The sequence below is a fragment of the Glycine max genome, chromosome 13 (genome assembly GCF_000004515.6).
Source record: "Glycine max cultivar Williams 82 chromosome 13, Glycine_max_v4.0, whole genome shotgun sequence".
Lineage (NCBI taxonomy): Eukaryota > Viridiplantae > Streptophyta > Magnoliopsida > Fabales > Fabaceae > Glycine > Glycine max.
The window spans coordinates 12575282-12592869 of NC_038249.2; the positions used below are offsets into that span (position 1 = coordinate 12575282).

General features: G+C 34.2%; 1 protein-coding gene across 4 annotated transcripts in view; it reads right to left on the bottom strand.

Moving 5' to 3' along the window:
• Positions 1–3333: 3333 nt before the first annotated feature.
• Positions 3334–17588, bottom strand: part of LOC100805795 (probable protein phosphatase 2C 76) — a 34949-nt gene continuing 20694 nt past the window's right edge. For 3 of the 4 annotated variants that reach the window (XM_006593689.3, XM_003541438.4, XM_006593688.4), the window contains exons 2-9: positions 14095–14355; positions 12887–13014; positions 12662–12760; positions 12261–12419; positions 11823–11909; positions 9863–9954; positions 7184–7258; positions 3334–3806 (exon numbers count right to left, since the gene is read on the bottom strand). In XM_006593689.3, coding sequence (XP_006593752.1) covers positions 3624–3806; positions 7184–7258; positions 9863–9954; positions 11823–11909; positions 12261–12419; positions 12662–12760; positions 12887–13014; positions 14095–14342 — 1071 coding nt within the window. In that variant the 5' untranslated portion in view covers positions 14343–14355 and the 3' untranslated portion in view covers positions 3334–3623. The remainder of the gene's footprint in view (positions 3807–7183; positions 7259–9862; positions 9955–11822; positions 11910–12260; positions 12420–12661; positions 12761–12886; positions 13015–14094; positions 14356–17588) is intronic. The other variant, XM_014765254.3, reaches the window with a different exon arrangement.

The window sequence follows — 17588 nt, forward strand, 5'->3', positions numbered from 1 at the left end:
AAGCGGTAATAAATTTTTCCTTGTGGGGGATAATCCATGTGTCGTTAACATAGTCAACGAACATTGGCCAAGGTGAACAAGCAATTTGAAACTTTTGAAGGGACTCAGCGAATTCTTGTTTGGAAGGACAATCAACCAAAGTACCCCAGTTATCCATCACATAGTCCCAGACATTTTTTTGACCGATTAAAGATTTGCATTTCGCCTTGACATTCTTATCGATGTGAAACTTGCACAACAAGTTTGTACACTCCGGAAACACAGTTTTCACTGCATTCATCAATGCTAGGTTTCTGTCAGTGACAATAACAACAGGGAGACGATCGTTTCTTAAAAATAAACCTCGGAACCATTCCAAAGCCCATACAATATTATTAACACGCTCACCCTTCAGATATGCAAACCCAGTAGAGAATGTCATCGTTGTTGGTGTCACCCCAACAAAGTCAAGTAGTGGGAGTCTGTACCTGTTTGTTTTGTAGGTACTATCTATAAAAAACACCAGATGACATGCATTGCATAACTTTACTGCATCTGGGTGACACCAAAACAGATCTCGCACCACAACTTCATCCTTCAATCTATGCCAATGAATGTATTGATCACGTTCGAGAAGTTTCATCAGATGTTGCATTTCAGTATCAGCTCCTCTTATTGAAGAACGATATGCACTTCTTGCATTGTAAATTTGCTTGATCATGGTGCAACTATTGGCATTGTGCTCCTTCAATCTTAGCAAGATATTTTTTGGTTTCACCATCGACTTTTTCATATCAGCAATAATTTTCTTTTCATCCTTAGTCAATCGCCCAGCGTATGGATGTCCAACTAAGGACTTGGCCAATTCATGATTGTGAATCCCACGGATCAACTTCATCATCCAACCTTCCCCTCCATGCACTGGTTTCCCACGAAGCCTGAAGGGACAACCATATTTCCTACTCCCAGTGTCTCTTCTAACAAATTCTTTATTCCTACACTTGTACAGACCACTCCTTTCACACCTAATTAACACAAATAAACTTCTTCCTCTGCTACCAGTATCTGTGTCAGACCTCATAATCACTGCAACAAATCCGTTTTCATGGGCAACTGTTCGAGTCCACTGCAAAACATCATCTCGAGTACCAAAGACCTACAACGCAACTCCGACATATTAATTTTTATACAAAACATACGTTCAACCAAATGACTCAAACTAATGAACATGATTACCTGACAGGTATTAAAAGCATTTGAACAATCAACATGTGGTTCATTCACACCACATTCTTCTTCATTATCATAATCCATATGAACTTCTTGTGACATCATATAGTCATACGTTCATTGATCTTCGTCCATCTTAACGACATATTATTAAATTATGCATCATACACAAGTAATACAAAAGTTAAAACTAAATTAAAACTAAATTATTTACTTAAACTAAAGTTAACACTATAACTAACAACTAATAAAACATTTTACTACTACAACAAAATACAATTATTTTATCTAAATCATTTAATGATATACCTAAATTATTATACCTAATCAAACCAATTATCCATAATTTAAAAAATATCAAATACAAATATTATAAATTATAATATTCATATATATATATATATATATATTAATTTTTTTCACAAATTTAAAAACACAACTCCAAAAAAAAATTTAAAAAAATACAGCTTCTGGAAGAAGCAGTATGTACTATCGGAAGAAGTTCTTCCGAAAACTTCTTATAAAAGAAGTTCTTCCAGAAGCTGACACACCTTATTACGAAAGACCTTCTTCCGAAATAAGTAGCATTAACTTCCAGAACAGCTTCTTCCGGTAAAAGGAACTTCTTTCGGAAGAAGTTTTTACTGAATAACCTTCCTTGCCATTTTACTGCTTCTTCTGTAACATGAACACACAAAAAAAAAACAAAAAAATCATAAAATGCGTACCTCCAACGGAATAAGAAGAGCAACTATGATAGAAACCACCAATATTTAACCTTCACCGAACAACGACTTCCAACAAACTTGCAAAAACCACCAAAGCTTGCAAAAACCACCCAGCACACAGGACACGACAGTGTAAGTGAAACACAAAGGAAGCGTAAAACTGGAAGGCGTAGTAAATTTAAAGAAAAACAAGATAGGGGCAAAATTGTCATTAAAATTTTATGAAAACCGAAGCTTGCATTAAATATTTTTTTAATTCGGATTATTATTATAAAATTTAATGCATATTTAATTCACGTTGTTATAAAATAAATAATATTTATTTAATATTATTAAATTTTTTAATACAAATAAAATGTTGTCATAAAAAATATTTTTTATTTTTAAAAAAATATACAGATTACATAAGTAAATATTTATTATTCAAATTTACATGCGCATTAAATATGTATTAGAAATGTTAGTGATAATTATGTATAATAATAATTTATGTATACTAATATTATTTATTTTATAATATAATTGATTCATTAGTTTAGTTGGTTAAAGCATTGTCATGATAATCTTAAAATCTTGGGTTCGAGTCTTGGCTATTAATTTTTTTTAAAATATTTCCAATAAAAATCTTCTTCCGGAAGAAGAACTTTGTATGCCGAAAGAAGAAGTTCTTATACCGGAAGAAGGTTCTTTCGGAATACTTACCGGAAATACTTCTTCCGATAGTTATTCTGGAAGAACCTTATTCCGGAAGAAGTTCTTATACCAGAATAAGATTTTTCCGGAATAACTACCGAAAAAAGTATCAGTAGAAGTACTTCTAGTAAGTATTCCGAAAGAACCTTCTTCCGGATGAACAGATTGCGACAAGGACATTTTTGCCCATTAAAAAATTTGCTGGGTGCACCAGCTATGTTGCTGGGCGCACCTAGCATGTCCCTAGAAAAACCCACTTGCAGATCATGCGTTGCATTAGGCCTAAGAGTCAGCACTTTTTTTTTCGTGAGTTGCCTTCTTTTTTTTTACTAAAACCAACCAAAGAGTCAGCACAAACATTGACTTCCGAATATGTGAATTAATAACTACAGTATATGTTTTATAATAAAAATTAATAAAATAATTTGTATCCATTTACAATTATAAATAATATGCTTTTATTTAAATATGTTTTAAATTAAAAATTAAAAATATTAAATAATTAATTAAAAAAAACAGTTCAAACTGATTTGCTATACATTATTGCACCGATTTTCACGGGTTGTATACTGATTTAACCAGCTGTTAACCAGTTTTGAAAATAATTCCATTTTTTAGTTACCAAGTCAGACAGGTAAACATAATCTCATAGTAATGACGACAATGATAAATTAATCGATTTCTACTTTATCACATATCAGTATGATAAAAAAAATGCATATTGCATTTATTAGATCAGAACAAAAATACCAACTTGATGCCTCTACAAACAGGAAAACTTGAAATATATACGGACACACTGAAATCAGTTATCAGAGAAGAACACGATTCAAAAATCCCAATACACGAACAAGAGTGACTTACATAAGAAAACTAAAGAATAAATAAATTGCCTTGTGCCATGCAGAGTGAACCATCATGCACGTGCTGACCTCAATTCATTCAATTTGACGCGAATATAACCAACACGTGCATTTTGTGCTTTCACATCATCTACTCATGCTGAGTACTAGTTGATTCTGCTTTATCAGGATTAGCTACTTCTGCTTTCTCATGGTGGAATCGCACCACAATGCATGTAATGTTATCTGCACTCCCACGAGAAAATGCTGCTTCTGTTAACTTTCGTGCGGCTGCCTCAGGCTCCTCTTCCGTGCGGGCAAGAGAAACAGCATCCTGAACATCAAACAGAACAATAAGAACACTGGAACCAAGTACATAACAGATGAGCGTGTAAATATGTTGTATCAAACAGAATATTAATTCCGCATCAGGCACCCTTGAAGCAGCATGTTCAAGAAAGAAGTAGAACTGCAGAAGTCGCAACTCAAACAGACAATCTCTCACCAGATCCCCAAAACCCAAGCAGACGCTATCTTTGTTATTTTCTTATAGCTAATCTTTTCTGGTCCACGGAACACTACTCTTGAAGACATAATGTTAGGATATAAGAGTTTGTCAAGACATATAGTTAGAATATTAACGAGTTAATTAGTTAGAACCTAGAGGGGTTATTTAGATATAAATAGAAAGATAGGAGGCGAGATTTAGATTTCTTGTCATTGTGATTAAGACCTACCTAAGGAGAGCTTCACTAGGAAGAGCATGAGCAGAATTATAGATTAGGCATATTTTATATTTGAACTTTTGTTAGGCCTCGTCATTTGTATTGGACTAAAGTCTCTTTCATTAGTTTGCGTTTGATTTTTGTTGGGCTTATTAGTTGTAGGTGCATCATTAGTGGGCTAGCTTTTGTGTGAGGTGCCACTTTTAATATAAGATTTTTTGTTTGGGCCAACAGCAATGGGCATTGATAGCTGTGGATTCATAGTAAAAATGGACAAAGTGTTGACTTTGGAATGAGTTGACTCATTTTTTTGTGAATGAAGCTTTAGGCCTTATGAATGAAGCCCACTAATGATGGGTTGCACCTACAACTAATAAGCCCAACAAGAGTCAAACAAAAAAAACTAATGAAAGAGGCTTAAGCCCAATATAAATGGCAAGGCCCAAAATAACCCAAATGCAAAATATGTCTAATTTATAATTCTCATGATGGTCAGAATCGTAGAAGCACACAATTACTATAGCTAGGCAAGTAGGTCCATGCCCATAATCGGAAATTTGCAAACTCTGTAGAAGCGTCGCGCAAAAGCATAAATTTGTGATATCATGTGTTGTACACTTTTGTTTTGTGGGTCAGTTTTGACTATTGAGTCCAACATTCTGTTTTCCTCCTTTTGGGCTTCTTAAAGCCTAAGCCCACAAAACACAAGCCCCAAACTCAACTCTTCTGCAGTAGTACTAAGTCCCAAATCATGATATATTAGAAGTATTAATAAATACATATCACCATTTGGAACTTAGGGTTACAATAGAAGAGCTGATTTTGGGGCTTAGGTTTTGTGGGCTTAGGGTTTAAGAAGCTCAAGAGAAGGAAAACAAAATGTCAAAAAGACTCAAAACTAATCGCAAAAAAGAAGTGCACAACACACATTATTTCATGAATTTATTCTTTTGTCCGACACTTCTACCATGCCAAACAAACTAATGAAAGAAGCTTAAGCCTAATATATATGACAAGGCCTAACAAAAGCCCAAATGCAAAATATGTCTAATCTATAATTCTCATGGTAGAAGTGCATGATTCTGCGGGTCTACTGTGGCTGGGTGAGTAGGTCCATGCACAGAATCAGAATTTTGCAAACTCAATAGAAATGTTACACAAAAGTATAAAATCGTGGAATCATGCGTGTTTTGTACTTTTGTTTTGCGGGTCAGTTTTGATCTTTGACATTTTGTTTTCTTCCTCTTGGACTTCTTAAAACCTAAGCCCACAAAACCCAAGCCCCAAAACAAACTCGTCTCTCGTAGCCCTAAGTTCTAAATCGTGATATATATATATATATATATATATATATATATATATATATATATATATATATATATATTAGAAGTATTGATAAATAGAAAACACGATTTGGGACTTAGGATTACAATAGACAAGCTGTTTTTGGGGCTTCAGTTTTGGGGTTTTAGACTTTAAAGATGTCAAAGGGAAGGAAAAAAAATGTGAAAAGACTGAAAACTGATCGCAAAACAAAAGTGCACAACACACATTATTTCATGAATTTATTCTTTTGTCCGATGCTTCTACTAAGTCAAAAACAAACTAATGAAAGAAGCTTAAACCTAATATATAACACAAGGCCTAACAAAAGCTCAAATGTGTGCCTCCTCCATCTCTAACACTAGCTCTCCTCGGAGATCTTCCAACCAGTCAAATCAATTATTAGGGACCAAGAATTGAAATGACAAAGAAATGAAATATTTTTACTGAATATGATGAAAAGAACAATGATTAGGAGAGAAAACTCTACTCCAAGGGTTTTTCCTTCTTCACAAAGAGTCAATGTCAATGTTGTCAATAGTGGATCACGAAAAATTGCAATGAGCTGGCAGATAGGGTCGCAAGCAAATAGCGGTTTAAATATAATATATATAATTAAATATCTATAAAAAAATAAGTTATATGCAAACAAAAATAAGTTGGATAAACATTGACATAGTATTAACTCAAAAGTTAAATTGGGCAAGACAAAATATGTTGGGAACATTAAAAAAAGTGCTAAATACTAAAGAAGTCCTAGTAAAGGAGTGGAGAAGAAGGCTGAACTATGGAGGAAGGATTTATGTAGAGATGTTTAAATGGCAATGATCTTCAAAGGTAGAATGCAATAGAAATAAAAAAAAAAAAAAAAAGGCTACTGTTGGGCCTATTTTAAAATATGAAAGCCCAACTCACATTTGACTCCAACTCTATGGTTTAAAAACTCACATGGTTTTAGTATAGAATATAACACATATTTGAATCCTTATTATGTTTTAATCAGGCATGGGTTACTCAGTTTAAAAATCATGTGAGCCGAATTTGTCCAAGACCCACAAGCCCAAACATCAGTCATCTCCTTCATGGGAACCTTAAATCTGAAACTACCTCAACTCCGCTCTGCCACGGTTGAGAAACTTTGCCGCTCCGCAATTTTTGAATGGAGACGCAAGATCCATGACACTCTGCAATGGTGTTTTACGTGGCTTCCGCAACCCAATGCAGTCACGATAGCATTATATCACCGTGATGTGCACTATTTGACATCACTGATCAATGCTCAGTTTACAATGACAAGAAATTTGAATCTCTCCTATCCTTCTTCCCCTATTTATATCTAAATAACCCCTCAAACTAACTAATTAACTAACTCATAATATTCTAACTATCTTAACTAACTCTCACTTCTCCTTGTATCCTAACTGGTGAGAGGTCCTGGGAAGGATGACATCATTCCATTGGATAAAACATGAACCTTAATGTTCATTATTCTTCTTGTTTGATAAAATATGGACCTTTATGTTCATTATTTCTCTGATTTCTTTTACTGGCAATATAAACTATCAGGATAATCCACATCTTCCTGATAAGAAATGAATATTAGGAGGCATCAAATATGCACATATGAATAAAATGCATGACTAAGAAGGAAGACAAAGCTTACGTCATTTTGTACTACATCCCAGAGTCCATCACTTGCAAGAATAAGCAATTCAATTTGTTCATCTATCTCCTGGTCCTGAAAGTATATGAAAGATAAATTACATTGTCAAACTATTACCACTTATCACTTTAACATAGCTCCAACAAAATATGCCTAAATCACACATGGCTCCAACAAAATATTAATTATATGCGCATGATAAGTTAACTAGTCCAGACTAAACCTATAAAGGCAACTTAGTAAAAGAAATTACCTTATACACATGATTTTAGTGATTTTTTTTAACAGTCTATTAACTGTAGACCACTAATTAGAAAGGGAAGATTATTTTCACATATTGATGGTCTTTGGGTGCTTTACATTTTGTGTTCGGTTAGAATATCTCAGTAAATTTTCTGAAGATATTCTGTAATAATCCCTTAAAGTCTAATTGAGGAAACAATCCTAAAGAGTTGCTTCTTTATTTTATTATGTTTCAATATTTGTTTCCTTGTGAGGTTTTAGGTATTCAGGGAAGAAATCGAGAAAAGAAAGACCTCCATATTTCTTAATATCTATTCACCAGAATGATCTCATGACAGAAGAAGGCTGATAGTGGAGACAAACAGTGAAGCAGACAGCCAGAGTATAGAACAAGTCAAGGATACTCTTCAAACTTCTGAAAGGAGGACATGGCAACTGGAAAACAGTTTGAAACATGGTAGAAAAATGCACAACAGAGATCCGAAACAATAGAAAAACATGGAGTTCAACAATGGAGATGTCACAACAATGAACTGCAGCTAAAGTACAGGCAATTAGTGACCAGGGATGCTTTTTTGACTAGAGAAGAAAAATACTAGAAAGATAAACCAGCAGGAGAGATGACTAATTTGAAAGAAAAATCATGAAAGTAAAATAGAACTCCAAATTTTAGGAAGCTTGACAATCATGTCAGTAATGAATAATTTGAAAAAATAATCAGGGAAATTAAGTAGAAATTGGAATTTTAGGAAGCTCAGTAATTTCTTAGTGATGGGATAGGTCATGAATGATGATATCTATTATTGGATATGCTGAAATTGTAGGATTTTAGGTATTGAGGGAAGAAATTGAGCAAAGAAAGACTTCCAGTAATATTCTCTTAATATTGTGATTATGTATTTATGTTGTTCATATTTAATAAAACCTTAAGCACTAATCCTTATTTATATTAACCAATACTAAATAAGAAAATAAATCATAGGATATTACTCATATTAGGAAACATGGAAACTAATTCCAAGCGATAACCTTTAAGATACCATGAAATATGAAAATGCAATCTAGATCATAGTTATCAATCTCAAATGACGGTGCATATAGTTGGAAGCAAAATGGCTGATATTTTGAATATTATAATTATAATACAAACTGAATAATTTATACTACACAAATAAATACTTAAAAAAACCAAAATTTTAGAAATTTCATGATAAATAAATAACAAGTCACAATTTACACACAATCACCGTCAAAATTTTAGGATCAATAAAAAACATAGTAATGAAATCAAAAAGTTAAAGATGATGGTGAAATCCATGTTATATAACAAGTCACAGTTTACACATACACTCACCATCAATCTAGGAGCAATAAGAACATACTAATGAAGTACAAAGAAGTTAAAGATGTTGGTAAAATTAACAGAAAAATAACATAACAAATGAGATAAAAATTAGCAAAATATGAATTGGGAAGTTTAAAGGAAGAAGAAAGAATGAAACACAGGAAAGAAATAGTCCTATACAGTATGAAGGAACATAGGTAACTCTTGGTGGAATGGCAAGGAAGGGTTTCAAATTTGATTATGTTTGAAAAGCAAAAAATCATCAGAAATTGGGAGAGAAATCACAAGTTTAACCAAAGAGAAGACCTAAACAACATTGTTCTAGGGGTAAAATTGGGTTTTTGAAACCTGGTAGTGCAGCTATAACACATGAAAAGCTGCAATTTTGGCTGGCTATTGCAGCCGCAATGGTACTATTGGAAATCGCTTTGCTATTTGAATCCAATAACAAACTAGGTCTGCTCCAGTACTCCGCTATAGCACAGCACGCCATTGATTACTATGATCTAGATATTATTGAATAATCTAAAGTCTGAATCATGCTAAGATACAATAAGATACTAAGATATCATTGATTACTATGATCTAGATATTATTGAATACTCTAAAGTCTGAATCATGCTAAGATACAATAAGATACTAAGATATGATCAAGTTATTATTGGATATTTTCTTATATTCTTACAAGAATTACATTGTATTAGTGGGTTGGTCATTTTTTCTCTCTAATTGTCAATATCTTTCCCATGATTTGATTCAGTACTTCTTTTGTCAATAATCACATGATAAAAAAAGGAACTTCCTAATCACAAGGACTAATTAGTAACTCCTAAATTAATAATAGGTTTTAAAACTTTGATACATTTTTTTGTAATATGATTATGCTTGTATTATACTCGTTAATAAATAGAATACTTAATTTGGCCCCTGAAAGCTAGAATTGCATCATTATTAAACTTTCTTCTACCAAGTTATTCACTTATAAAACTAGAAAGTTATTAATCCATACAGTGAAAATAATTATTAGAGTGAATCATCTCTAGCAATTAATAGACTATATACTCAGATTGCACACAGTAATCAAGGATCACCTGGATCTCAGGTTCTGCTACTACAAACTGCTTCAGCATGCGGTTACCAAAGGCACGAGACATTGCTAGCACCCCTCCTACCCTCCAAGTACCTGGACAGCAAAATAAACAGATGTAAAATCACCTACCCAAACTAAACATTCCATCATTTGGATGGTTGGCATGGTTTTCAGGTGAAGATATGAAGCATGATTTCCATTTATGTACAGGTTCAGAACATGGATAACTATTTGTATAAATCAATCTGATGTCAATACTAAATAAGTCAACACCTACTTGAACTAGTGATTTTAGCAAAACATGGAACATGTAATACAAATGTTTTAAGTTCATTTGTCCTGAAGCACAGCAGGTATCATCCACTTAATTACTGCCCATGTGCCCGAAACACATCGATGCATGATAGTCAAAAATGTGATCTTATATTTTTATTCATAGGAGATCAGATGGGATTTTGGAGGCACCCAGCAATCCTATCATGCTCAAATTTGTTCTGGAGAGATTGTGTGGGATCCGATGTTGTTAATGGCGGATGGCGGTTCATGGCGTAAAACCAAAAATCCGCCATAAAAATATGGCGGATGGCGTAGTGGCAAATGGCGGAAGTCATGGCGGACAAAAAAAAAAAAAAAAAAAAAAAAAAAAAAAAATATATATATATATATATATATATTAACAAAACAATAGATAAAAAATAAATATAAATAAAAAATTAAAAAAACAATGGATTGCATTCAAATAAACTAAAAAAGTTTCATGAGTTCACACAATAACCAACACCAAATAAACTCATTCAAGAGTTCAAAATAACAAAAGGATAAAAGCATAATGCAAAGTGCAAAGTAAAGGTTGAGGCTCTAATCATCTTCTCCAATCCCAACATAATCCTCTTCTTGTAATTAGTAGAAGAGGACTGAACAGAAAAAAAAAAAAAAAAGCAGAACCAAAAATTAAAAAAAAAGAGTGTCAAGATAAAGATTCTGCGGAAACACTGCCACCATGTTTATCCAAGATAAGGATTCCACAGTCTCTGATATGTTTGATATGATATTCTCTGGGTTCTGGTTCAGCTAGGTTTTTGGTTTAAATTTTAACCAACTCCTGGCCATTTGGATACTACATTGGTTTTCTTGCCTTCCTTCTCTATGTTGGTGCTGGTTTGACTGGGGTTTTGCTTCTCTGGCCTGTTTTGCTGCACTGAATTATTTGCTAGAGTAGAGAAGAGATCTAGAGTTGGACTGTTTTCTATTGGTGTTTTGAGTTTTATTTGGCATATGCCATCTATATAGGCATTTAAATTGCAACTTAAGCTTATGTTGTGAGTTTGTGACTTGTATAAGTCATATGTAACCTTATCCTTTTTCGGTGTAAGTTTTAACTAAATGTTAGTAACAATTTAAAAGCTATTATTCTTATTTATGTTATATGCAGTTATGCACGAACAATATGTATGGATATATTTTTATATTTTAGGAAAGAACATACTGTCCATATTATTACACAACTTAAGAGTTCCCTCTGCCTTTCCAATCCAATTCAAGGTAGGATCTTTTGGCTATCTTGTACCAAAGTGATAATGACATATATTTTGTTCAAGAGTAGCAAAATAAAATTTAATAAAAGGACTGAACCAACGAACTTCTATAAATTTCCATGTACTCATACGATAGAATAAAAGATAACAAAATTTTACGGATAAAAGGTGGGCAAACATTTGGCATGGCCATCACCCAGAACATAATTCCATCCATATTATTATGCCAAGTTGCCAATATAACCCCTAATAAAAATGATCCAAGATAGAGTCAGCTCAAGCTTCTAATGTCACCACCAAATCACTTCAAATCTCAAGCTACTAATGACCCATCCCCATTGTATGTTGCACTATATGTGGCAGAAATAGAATATTAACAGAACTATTGAATGATGCTATTTATATGCTTGAAATATTGTATCTCACCTGCCCACATGACAACACCACCAGCATTCTCAATTCTCTTCCGCTCATCACTTCTATTTGGCTTATGATCCTCAGAGAGAGCAATTGCTGCCAAAAAAAAAAAATTAATTCAAGATATCATTCTTATTTCTAAAATGTATTCAAGTGGAACTATAGTAGAAAATCTATCATATGACCAGACAAGGACTCTTGTCTGAAATGCTCTATCTTCCACATGATCTCAGTATTTACATTATCAAGCAGCTTTTCCCCAACATCACATCATTAAGATATAAACACTTTTTTTTCATTTTAAAAAAAGAAATTTGACTAATATAACCAAATACTGCATCAGAATCTAAAAAGGATATGCGAACTTAAACTCTACCAATATTATTGTTAATTAATAGTGACAATAAAATGAAGATATCATAAAATAGTAGGTTATATAAATAGTACCTTTACCAGCTTTTGATATTATAGTCCTAGAATCTCCAACATTAGCTACATAAAGATGGCTATCAACCAAAATTGCTGTTGAAGCTGTAGATCCATCATCCCTGAAGGTGTCCTTTTCGGAATCCAGAAAATTAGCATCAGTCTGTTGATATGTTTCACCTGCAAGCTTGCAGAGATTATTATAATTGCAAAAACTGATAATGGAAGAACATTCCATGCAGGAATCTGGCCACAGACCCCGTAAGGAAGGATATACAACAAACGCGTGATGGGTATGCATTAAACACTTTCAACAAAGTTGGAACACACATGAAAGCATTAACAAAATAACAAATAATAAACAAATAAACAAAAGATATTACGAGACATTCATGAAAATAAATGAGAGAAAGCAAACACACTTATAGCCAATTTGGCATCTGTCAAAAAATTTGGATGCTTCAAGAGATTATCAAAAAGATGCTCCTTTAAATACTCAGCAGCACGAGAACCACCATGACCTGTATGGAATTTTAAAATTTATTAAAGTATATTACCAAAACTGCATAACAGATGAACAGGAGTGCAATCACTGAGATTATAGAACTATATTTCTCCCGTGCAAGTGATGTAGTAGAAAATCTTACCATCAAATATTCCAAATAAGCATATTGATTGGCCACCAATCTTCAATGTCTTAATATCATAAAAATCTTCCATTGTCACTCTCTTTCCCCTAAAACTTGAATAACCACAGCTAAGTCTTCCATCTTCACTGCCAAATAAAAATTCAATGAAATAAGTACCATTTATTTGATCACAATATAGATCAGCAAAAGTATAAAGTACACCAAATCCAGCCAGTCAAGCAAATCAAATTATTCAATAATTCCATTCTTTCAATGCAAGTCTAAACTAAAATTTTACATCAATTTGTATCATAATATGGGTGAATAAAGATGAATTTAGCTAAGAAAATTACAAGGATTATAAAGAAATATTATTATTTAACTCCTTAATTTCAACTTTCAAGTATAAGTTATTAAAATTCCGGCTTCCACCACAATAATAGTATTACCTTCCACAAAAAGAACTTGACCTTTTAAGGGAGGTTTCTCTAACATATTCATTATATTGAGGCATGGGAGGTTAGCTCTATTTATGTTTTCTTTTTATTGTCATTGTCATCTTGTTTTTTGGTTCCCCAGTTTCCACCTTGTAGGGATAAGGGTTTTTGTTGTTGCTTTTATTGAGCAAAAAGAAACACAGTTCAATAAACAAAAGATAAGCCAGCGCATGAACCTAATGATTTAAGAACCCTTAGAAATGGCCACCCATGGTGTGCTTCATTAGATTGCACTATGTCATTGACTTTGATATGCGGGGTCTTCAAAAATTTCATTAGGCCTTTGTAAATCTTGCTTTCAACAGCCAAAGGTTATTTTGGCAGTGATATAACCCTAACACCCTCTCTTGTTTTCAAAATTTCCCCATCATCTAGTATAAACTAATAATAAATGTCAATCACTTTTTGGGTAAGTTGATGTAATCAAGAATAACTTTCCTTATAAAGCCAAACAAAAAAGCATCTCCAAAAGGAACTTCCAGATAACAGTCCTAATCATAGAACTGATTTTTTCAAATCATAGTTCTCTTCAAATCTAAAATCTAATAACCCAACTCAGAGGCTGTTGGAACTCCTAACCCTGTAAATGCTTAACTCCAACGGTCAATAGGGATGTTAAACCATAGTACCAAGGCAACAAAGTAAAGACTCCATCTATGACCATTAACAGATATACAGTTTTCAACATGTCAGCTCAAGTTGAAAGCAAGTTGTGAGAATCATATTCACCTTTTCCACCCTCCACTAGCAAATCGACCATCATCATCTTTCTCTGGCATCATATCAACAAGGGGTCCAGCACTTGACATAGAACCCGTATCAACCATCATCCCTGTGATTGTCTTGTATTCACGAATCGGCCAATGAGAAAAACTCTGAACCGCCAGCAAACTCCTCCCAAATTCGTTGATTCTCACTCTGTTGACGAAGGTTCCAGCTTGAACAACCAAAGACCTTACACAACTGCTGCATACCATCTAACCGGTGTACCTAGCAAATCACACAAATGCTCTCAAATCCCAACAATAATTGAACTCAAAACAAATAAATAATAAATAAAAAAGGCAAGTTCACAAATTCAAAAACCACGATGAATAGTCATTATTAATCAATATAATTATCCAATCAAGACAGTATCATGAATTTTTTTTTAAAAAAAAGTTTGGGGATCAAAACCTTTTTTAATAATTGAACTCTCTAAGGAACTGTAACCATCGATTCGAAAAGCAAATTCAAAGTGAAATTCAGAGAGGATCGTGGAATCAAGGGTTGAATGTTCGAATTTGGATCCAATATGAAACAGATCGGATCAAAAACATGCCAGGAATCTGAATCCGGATCAAGGAAAGGTTGGTTGAAGAATCAAATAATGATAGTGTCTGTTTGGGAATCAGAAATGAGAACGATACCTTAGACAGTAAGAGAGAGGTTAGAAGACAAGCATAGCAAGATTTGGCAAAAGCGACAGAGGGAAAAGGAGAGGGGGTGAGAGAAAGAAGGGGAAAAAACATGAGAAAGATAGCAACAAGTGCGTATGTCATCTTTTTGGCCCTAACTGCTATTTCTACTATTTCTTTGGCCCTAGCTGCCTCATCTTTGTTGCACTCCATGTTTTCCCAGTCGTATCAGGCTCAGCTCTTAATATGTTGCTTCCTCACATAGCTAAAAGACAAGATTTTAACTATCAGTGTTGGATTCCATAAAACCCTTGTTTGATGAACCTTCAATTGTGCACCAAAACCACAGAAGGAAAAAATGAAACATGCTACAAAAATTCTTAAGATCCTAGTGAATCAACAATTATAAGTAAACCAAAAATTCAATATTGTGTTACAGATATTCAAAACTATTAATAAAAAAACCTATGGTGGTAAGTAATTCAAAATTTTCTTACCGTCTAGGATAAGACCCATGGTCAAGTTTTCTATCATCCAAGATTCCTTTCAAATGCTGTAGGTTCCAAAACCAAATTATATGGCAGATTTCACAAGGTCATTTTAACAAATGAGATCCTATACAACTTCTCAAAATAAAGTGTTTACCTCAGGAACAGGAACAGGAAGTGCATTTATTCTTCAAAATATCTAGTTTAAACATCTTGGAAAATAAATAGACAATAAGTATCCACCATTTTATATTGTCTAAATATCTTGGCAAGCCAACCCCAGTCAATGGTCATCAAAACCAAAAGAGAAGGAAAGTTTTAAAAAATTTATTGAACTGAGTCTCTAACTGTCAGAAATACAAACTGAAGATTCCAAGGAATGGAGTGAGAAGAAAATGACCAAAATTGAAACATCAATATGTTAGATATCATCAGTGTTGTTAAATGGTGGCCATGGCGGAGTTGCGTTGCGGTTTTCTGAAAAAACGCCACCGAATAGCGGTGGCGTGGCGGGTTAAAGATGGCGGCGCCATGGCGGATGTGGTGGCGAGGCAGAAAATGGCGGAATTTGTTTTTTTTTGTCCGCGGTAGGAGTTGGGCTGACCCGACCCAACCCTACCCGGAAACTTAATGAAAACCATGACCCCCCCCCCTACCTTTCAGAACACAGCTGCAAACCTCGACCTCGAAGCTCCAACACAGCACGACCCATGCAACCAGCGACGACCCACAACCCCTGCAAACCAGCCACGACCTCGGAACCACCCACACCTGCAACCAGCGACGACCCACGGCGGCGACGAGCACGGCAGCGACCATCCACGGCAACGCGAACGACGGCGACGAACACAGCGTGAACGACGGCAACGCGAACGGAGAAGACGACCCAGCCAGAACCGCGACCGCGACTTATACTGGTGGGTGGGCCAAAGCCTTTTTTTTTGTTTTTGCTGCTTGACACCCCTTTTTGTTGTCTGCAGCTTTTTTTTCCGTTTTTCTATTTGACACCCCCCATTTACTTTCGACAGTCCCATTTTTAATTTTTTTTTTCTATTTGACACCACAATTTTTTTTTTCTGTTCAGTCCTCTTTTTAATGAGTTTATTTGGTGTTGGTACTTGATTATTGTATGAACTCATCAAACTTTTTTAGTTTATTTGAATGCAATCCTTTGTTTTTTTCAATTTCAATGAGTTTATATATATATATATATTTTTTTTTTTGTCCGCCATGACATCCGCCATTTTCCGCTACGCCATCTGCCATATTTTTATGGCGGATTTTTGACTTTCCGCCATGAACCGCCATCCGCCATTAACAACATTGGATATCATACATTACAATTCTAAATGTTTTGACAAAACATGAAACTTGAAAATGTTAAATTTAACAAGTAAAAATAAAAACTTATTCTCTTAAGTTTAGTTTGATTCATAGTAGTTAATAGTGTGCAATAGCAGCACGGCACCGCGGCACCCTGCTGCTCCTCCAAGCGTCATATCTACTATGGTTTGATAAATACCATTCCTAAGCAGCTCTTTCTTTCTTTCTAATAAAATGATAGACAGACAGAATATTGCAATGGTTAGTAGCATTTTCAAGTGTCATCCGTTAATTTATACTTTTTCAAGGTAGAGCAACTAGACAACTCACATGTTCAAGAGAATTCTAGTCACACATTATGACATACTTTTAAGGAATCTATACGCATCCTGTAAACATAGTCTACAATCAAGGGGATCAAATTCATTTGGTTGAGCAGTGTGTGCGAGTTGTTGTAAACCCCTAGTAACGGAGTTTGACTCCTCCCTATGAACCAAAAAACAAAAATAGTCTACAATTTCCTTCCTTTAGATGCTCACCAACACTGAGTTAGATCAAGTTCAACAGACTTCCAAGCATGTGCTATATATTAATGAAAAATGTTAACAACACACCCTTTCCAGCACAATCTTTATTTACTTTCATTGAAATTTATGTAAGACAGCAAGACCAAATTATAGTGGGTCCTACATAAAATTTTCAACTAATAGTAAAGTGCGGGTGCGGGTGCGTGTCGGAAGGAGAATATCAGAGCATGTGTTGCTACTTGTTAGCATTCCTCACATAGTACAATTTTCTTTAAAAGAGGGAAGGACAGATCTACAAGGAAATGAAATACAAAATGATATGAACACATAAAACACTACTTATTACTTATTCACACTATCAAGAAGCGATTAGCAGCTCCATTCCCAGTCCCACTGCTGCTAGAACATATAAAACCTAACACCACTTCCATAAGCACTTGAAAACTCAGCTCAATAAAGTGAACCACTACTTTTCCCGTTTGGGGACA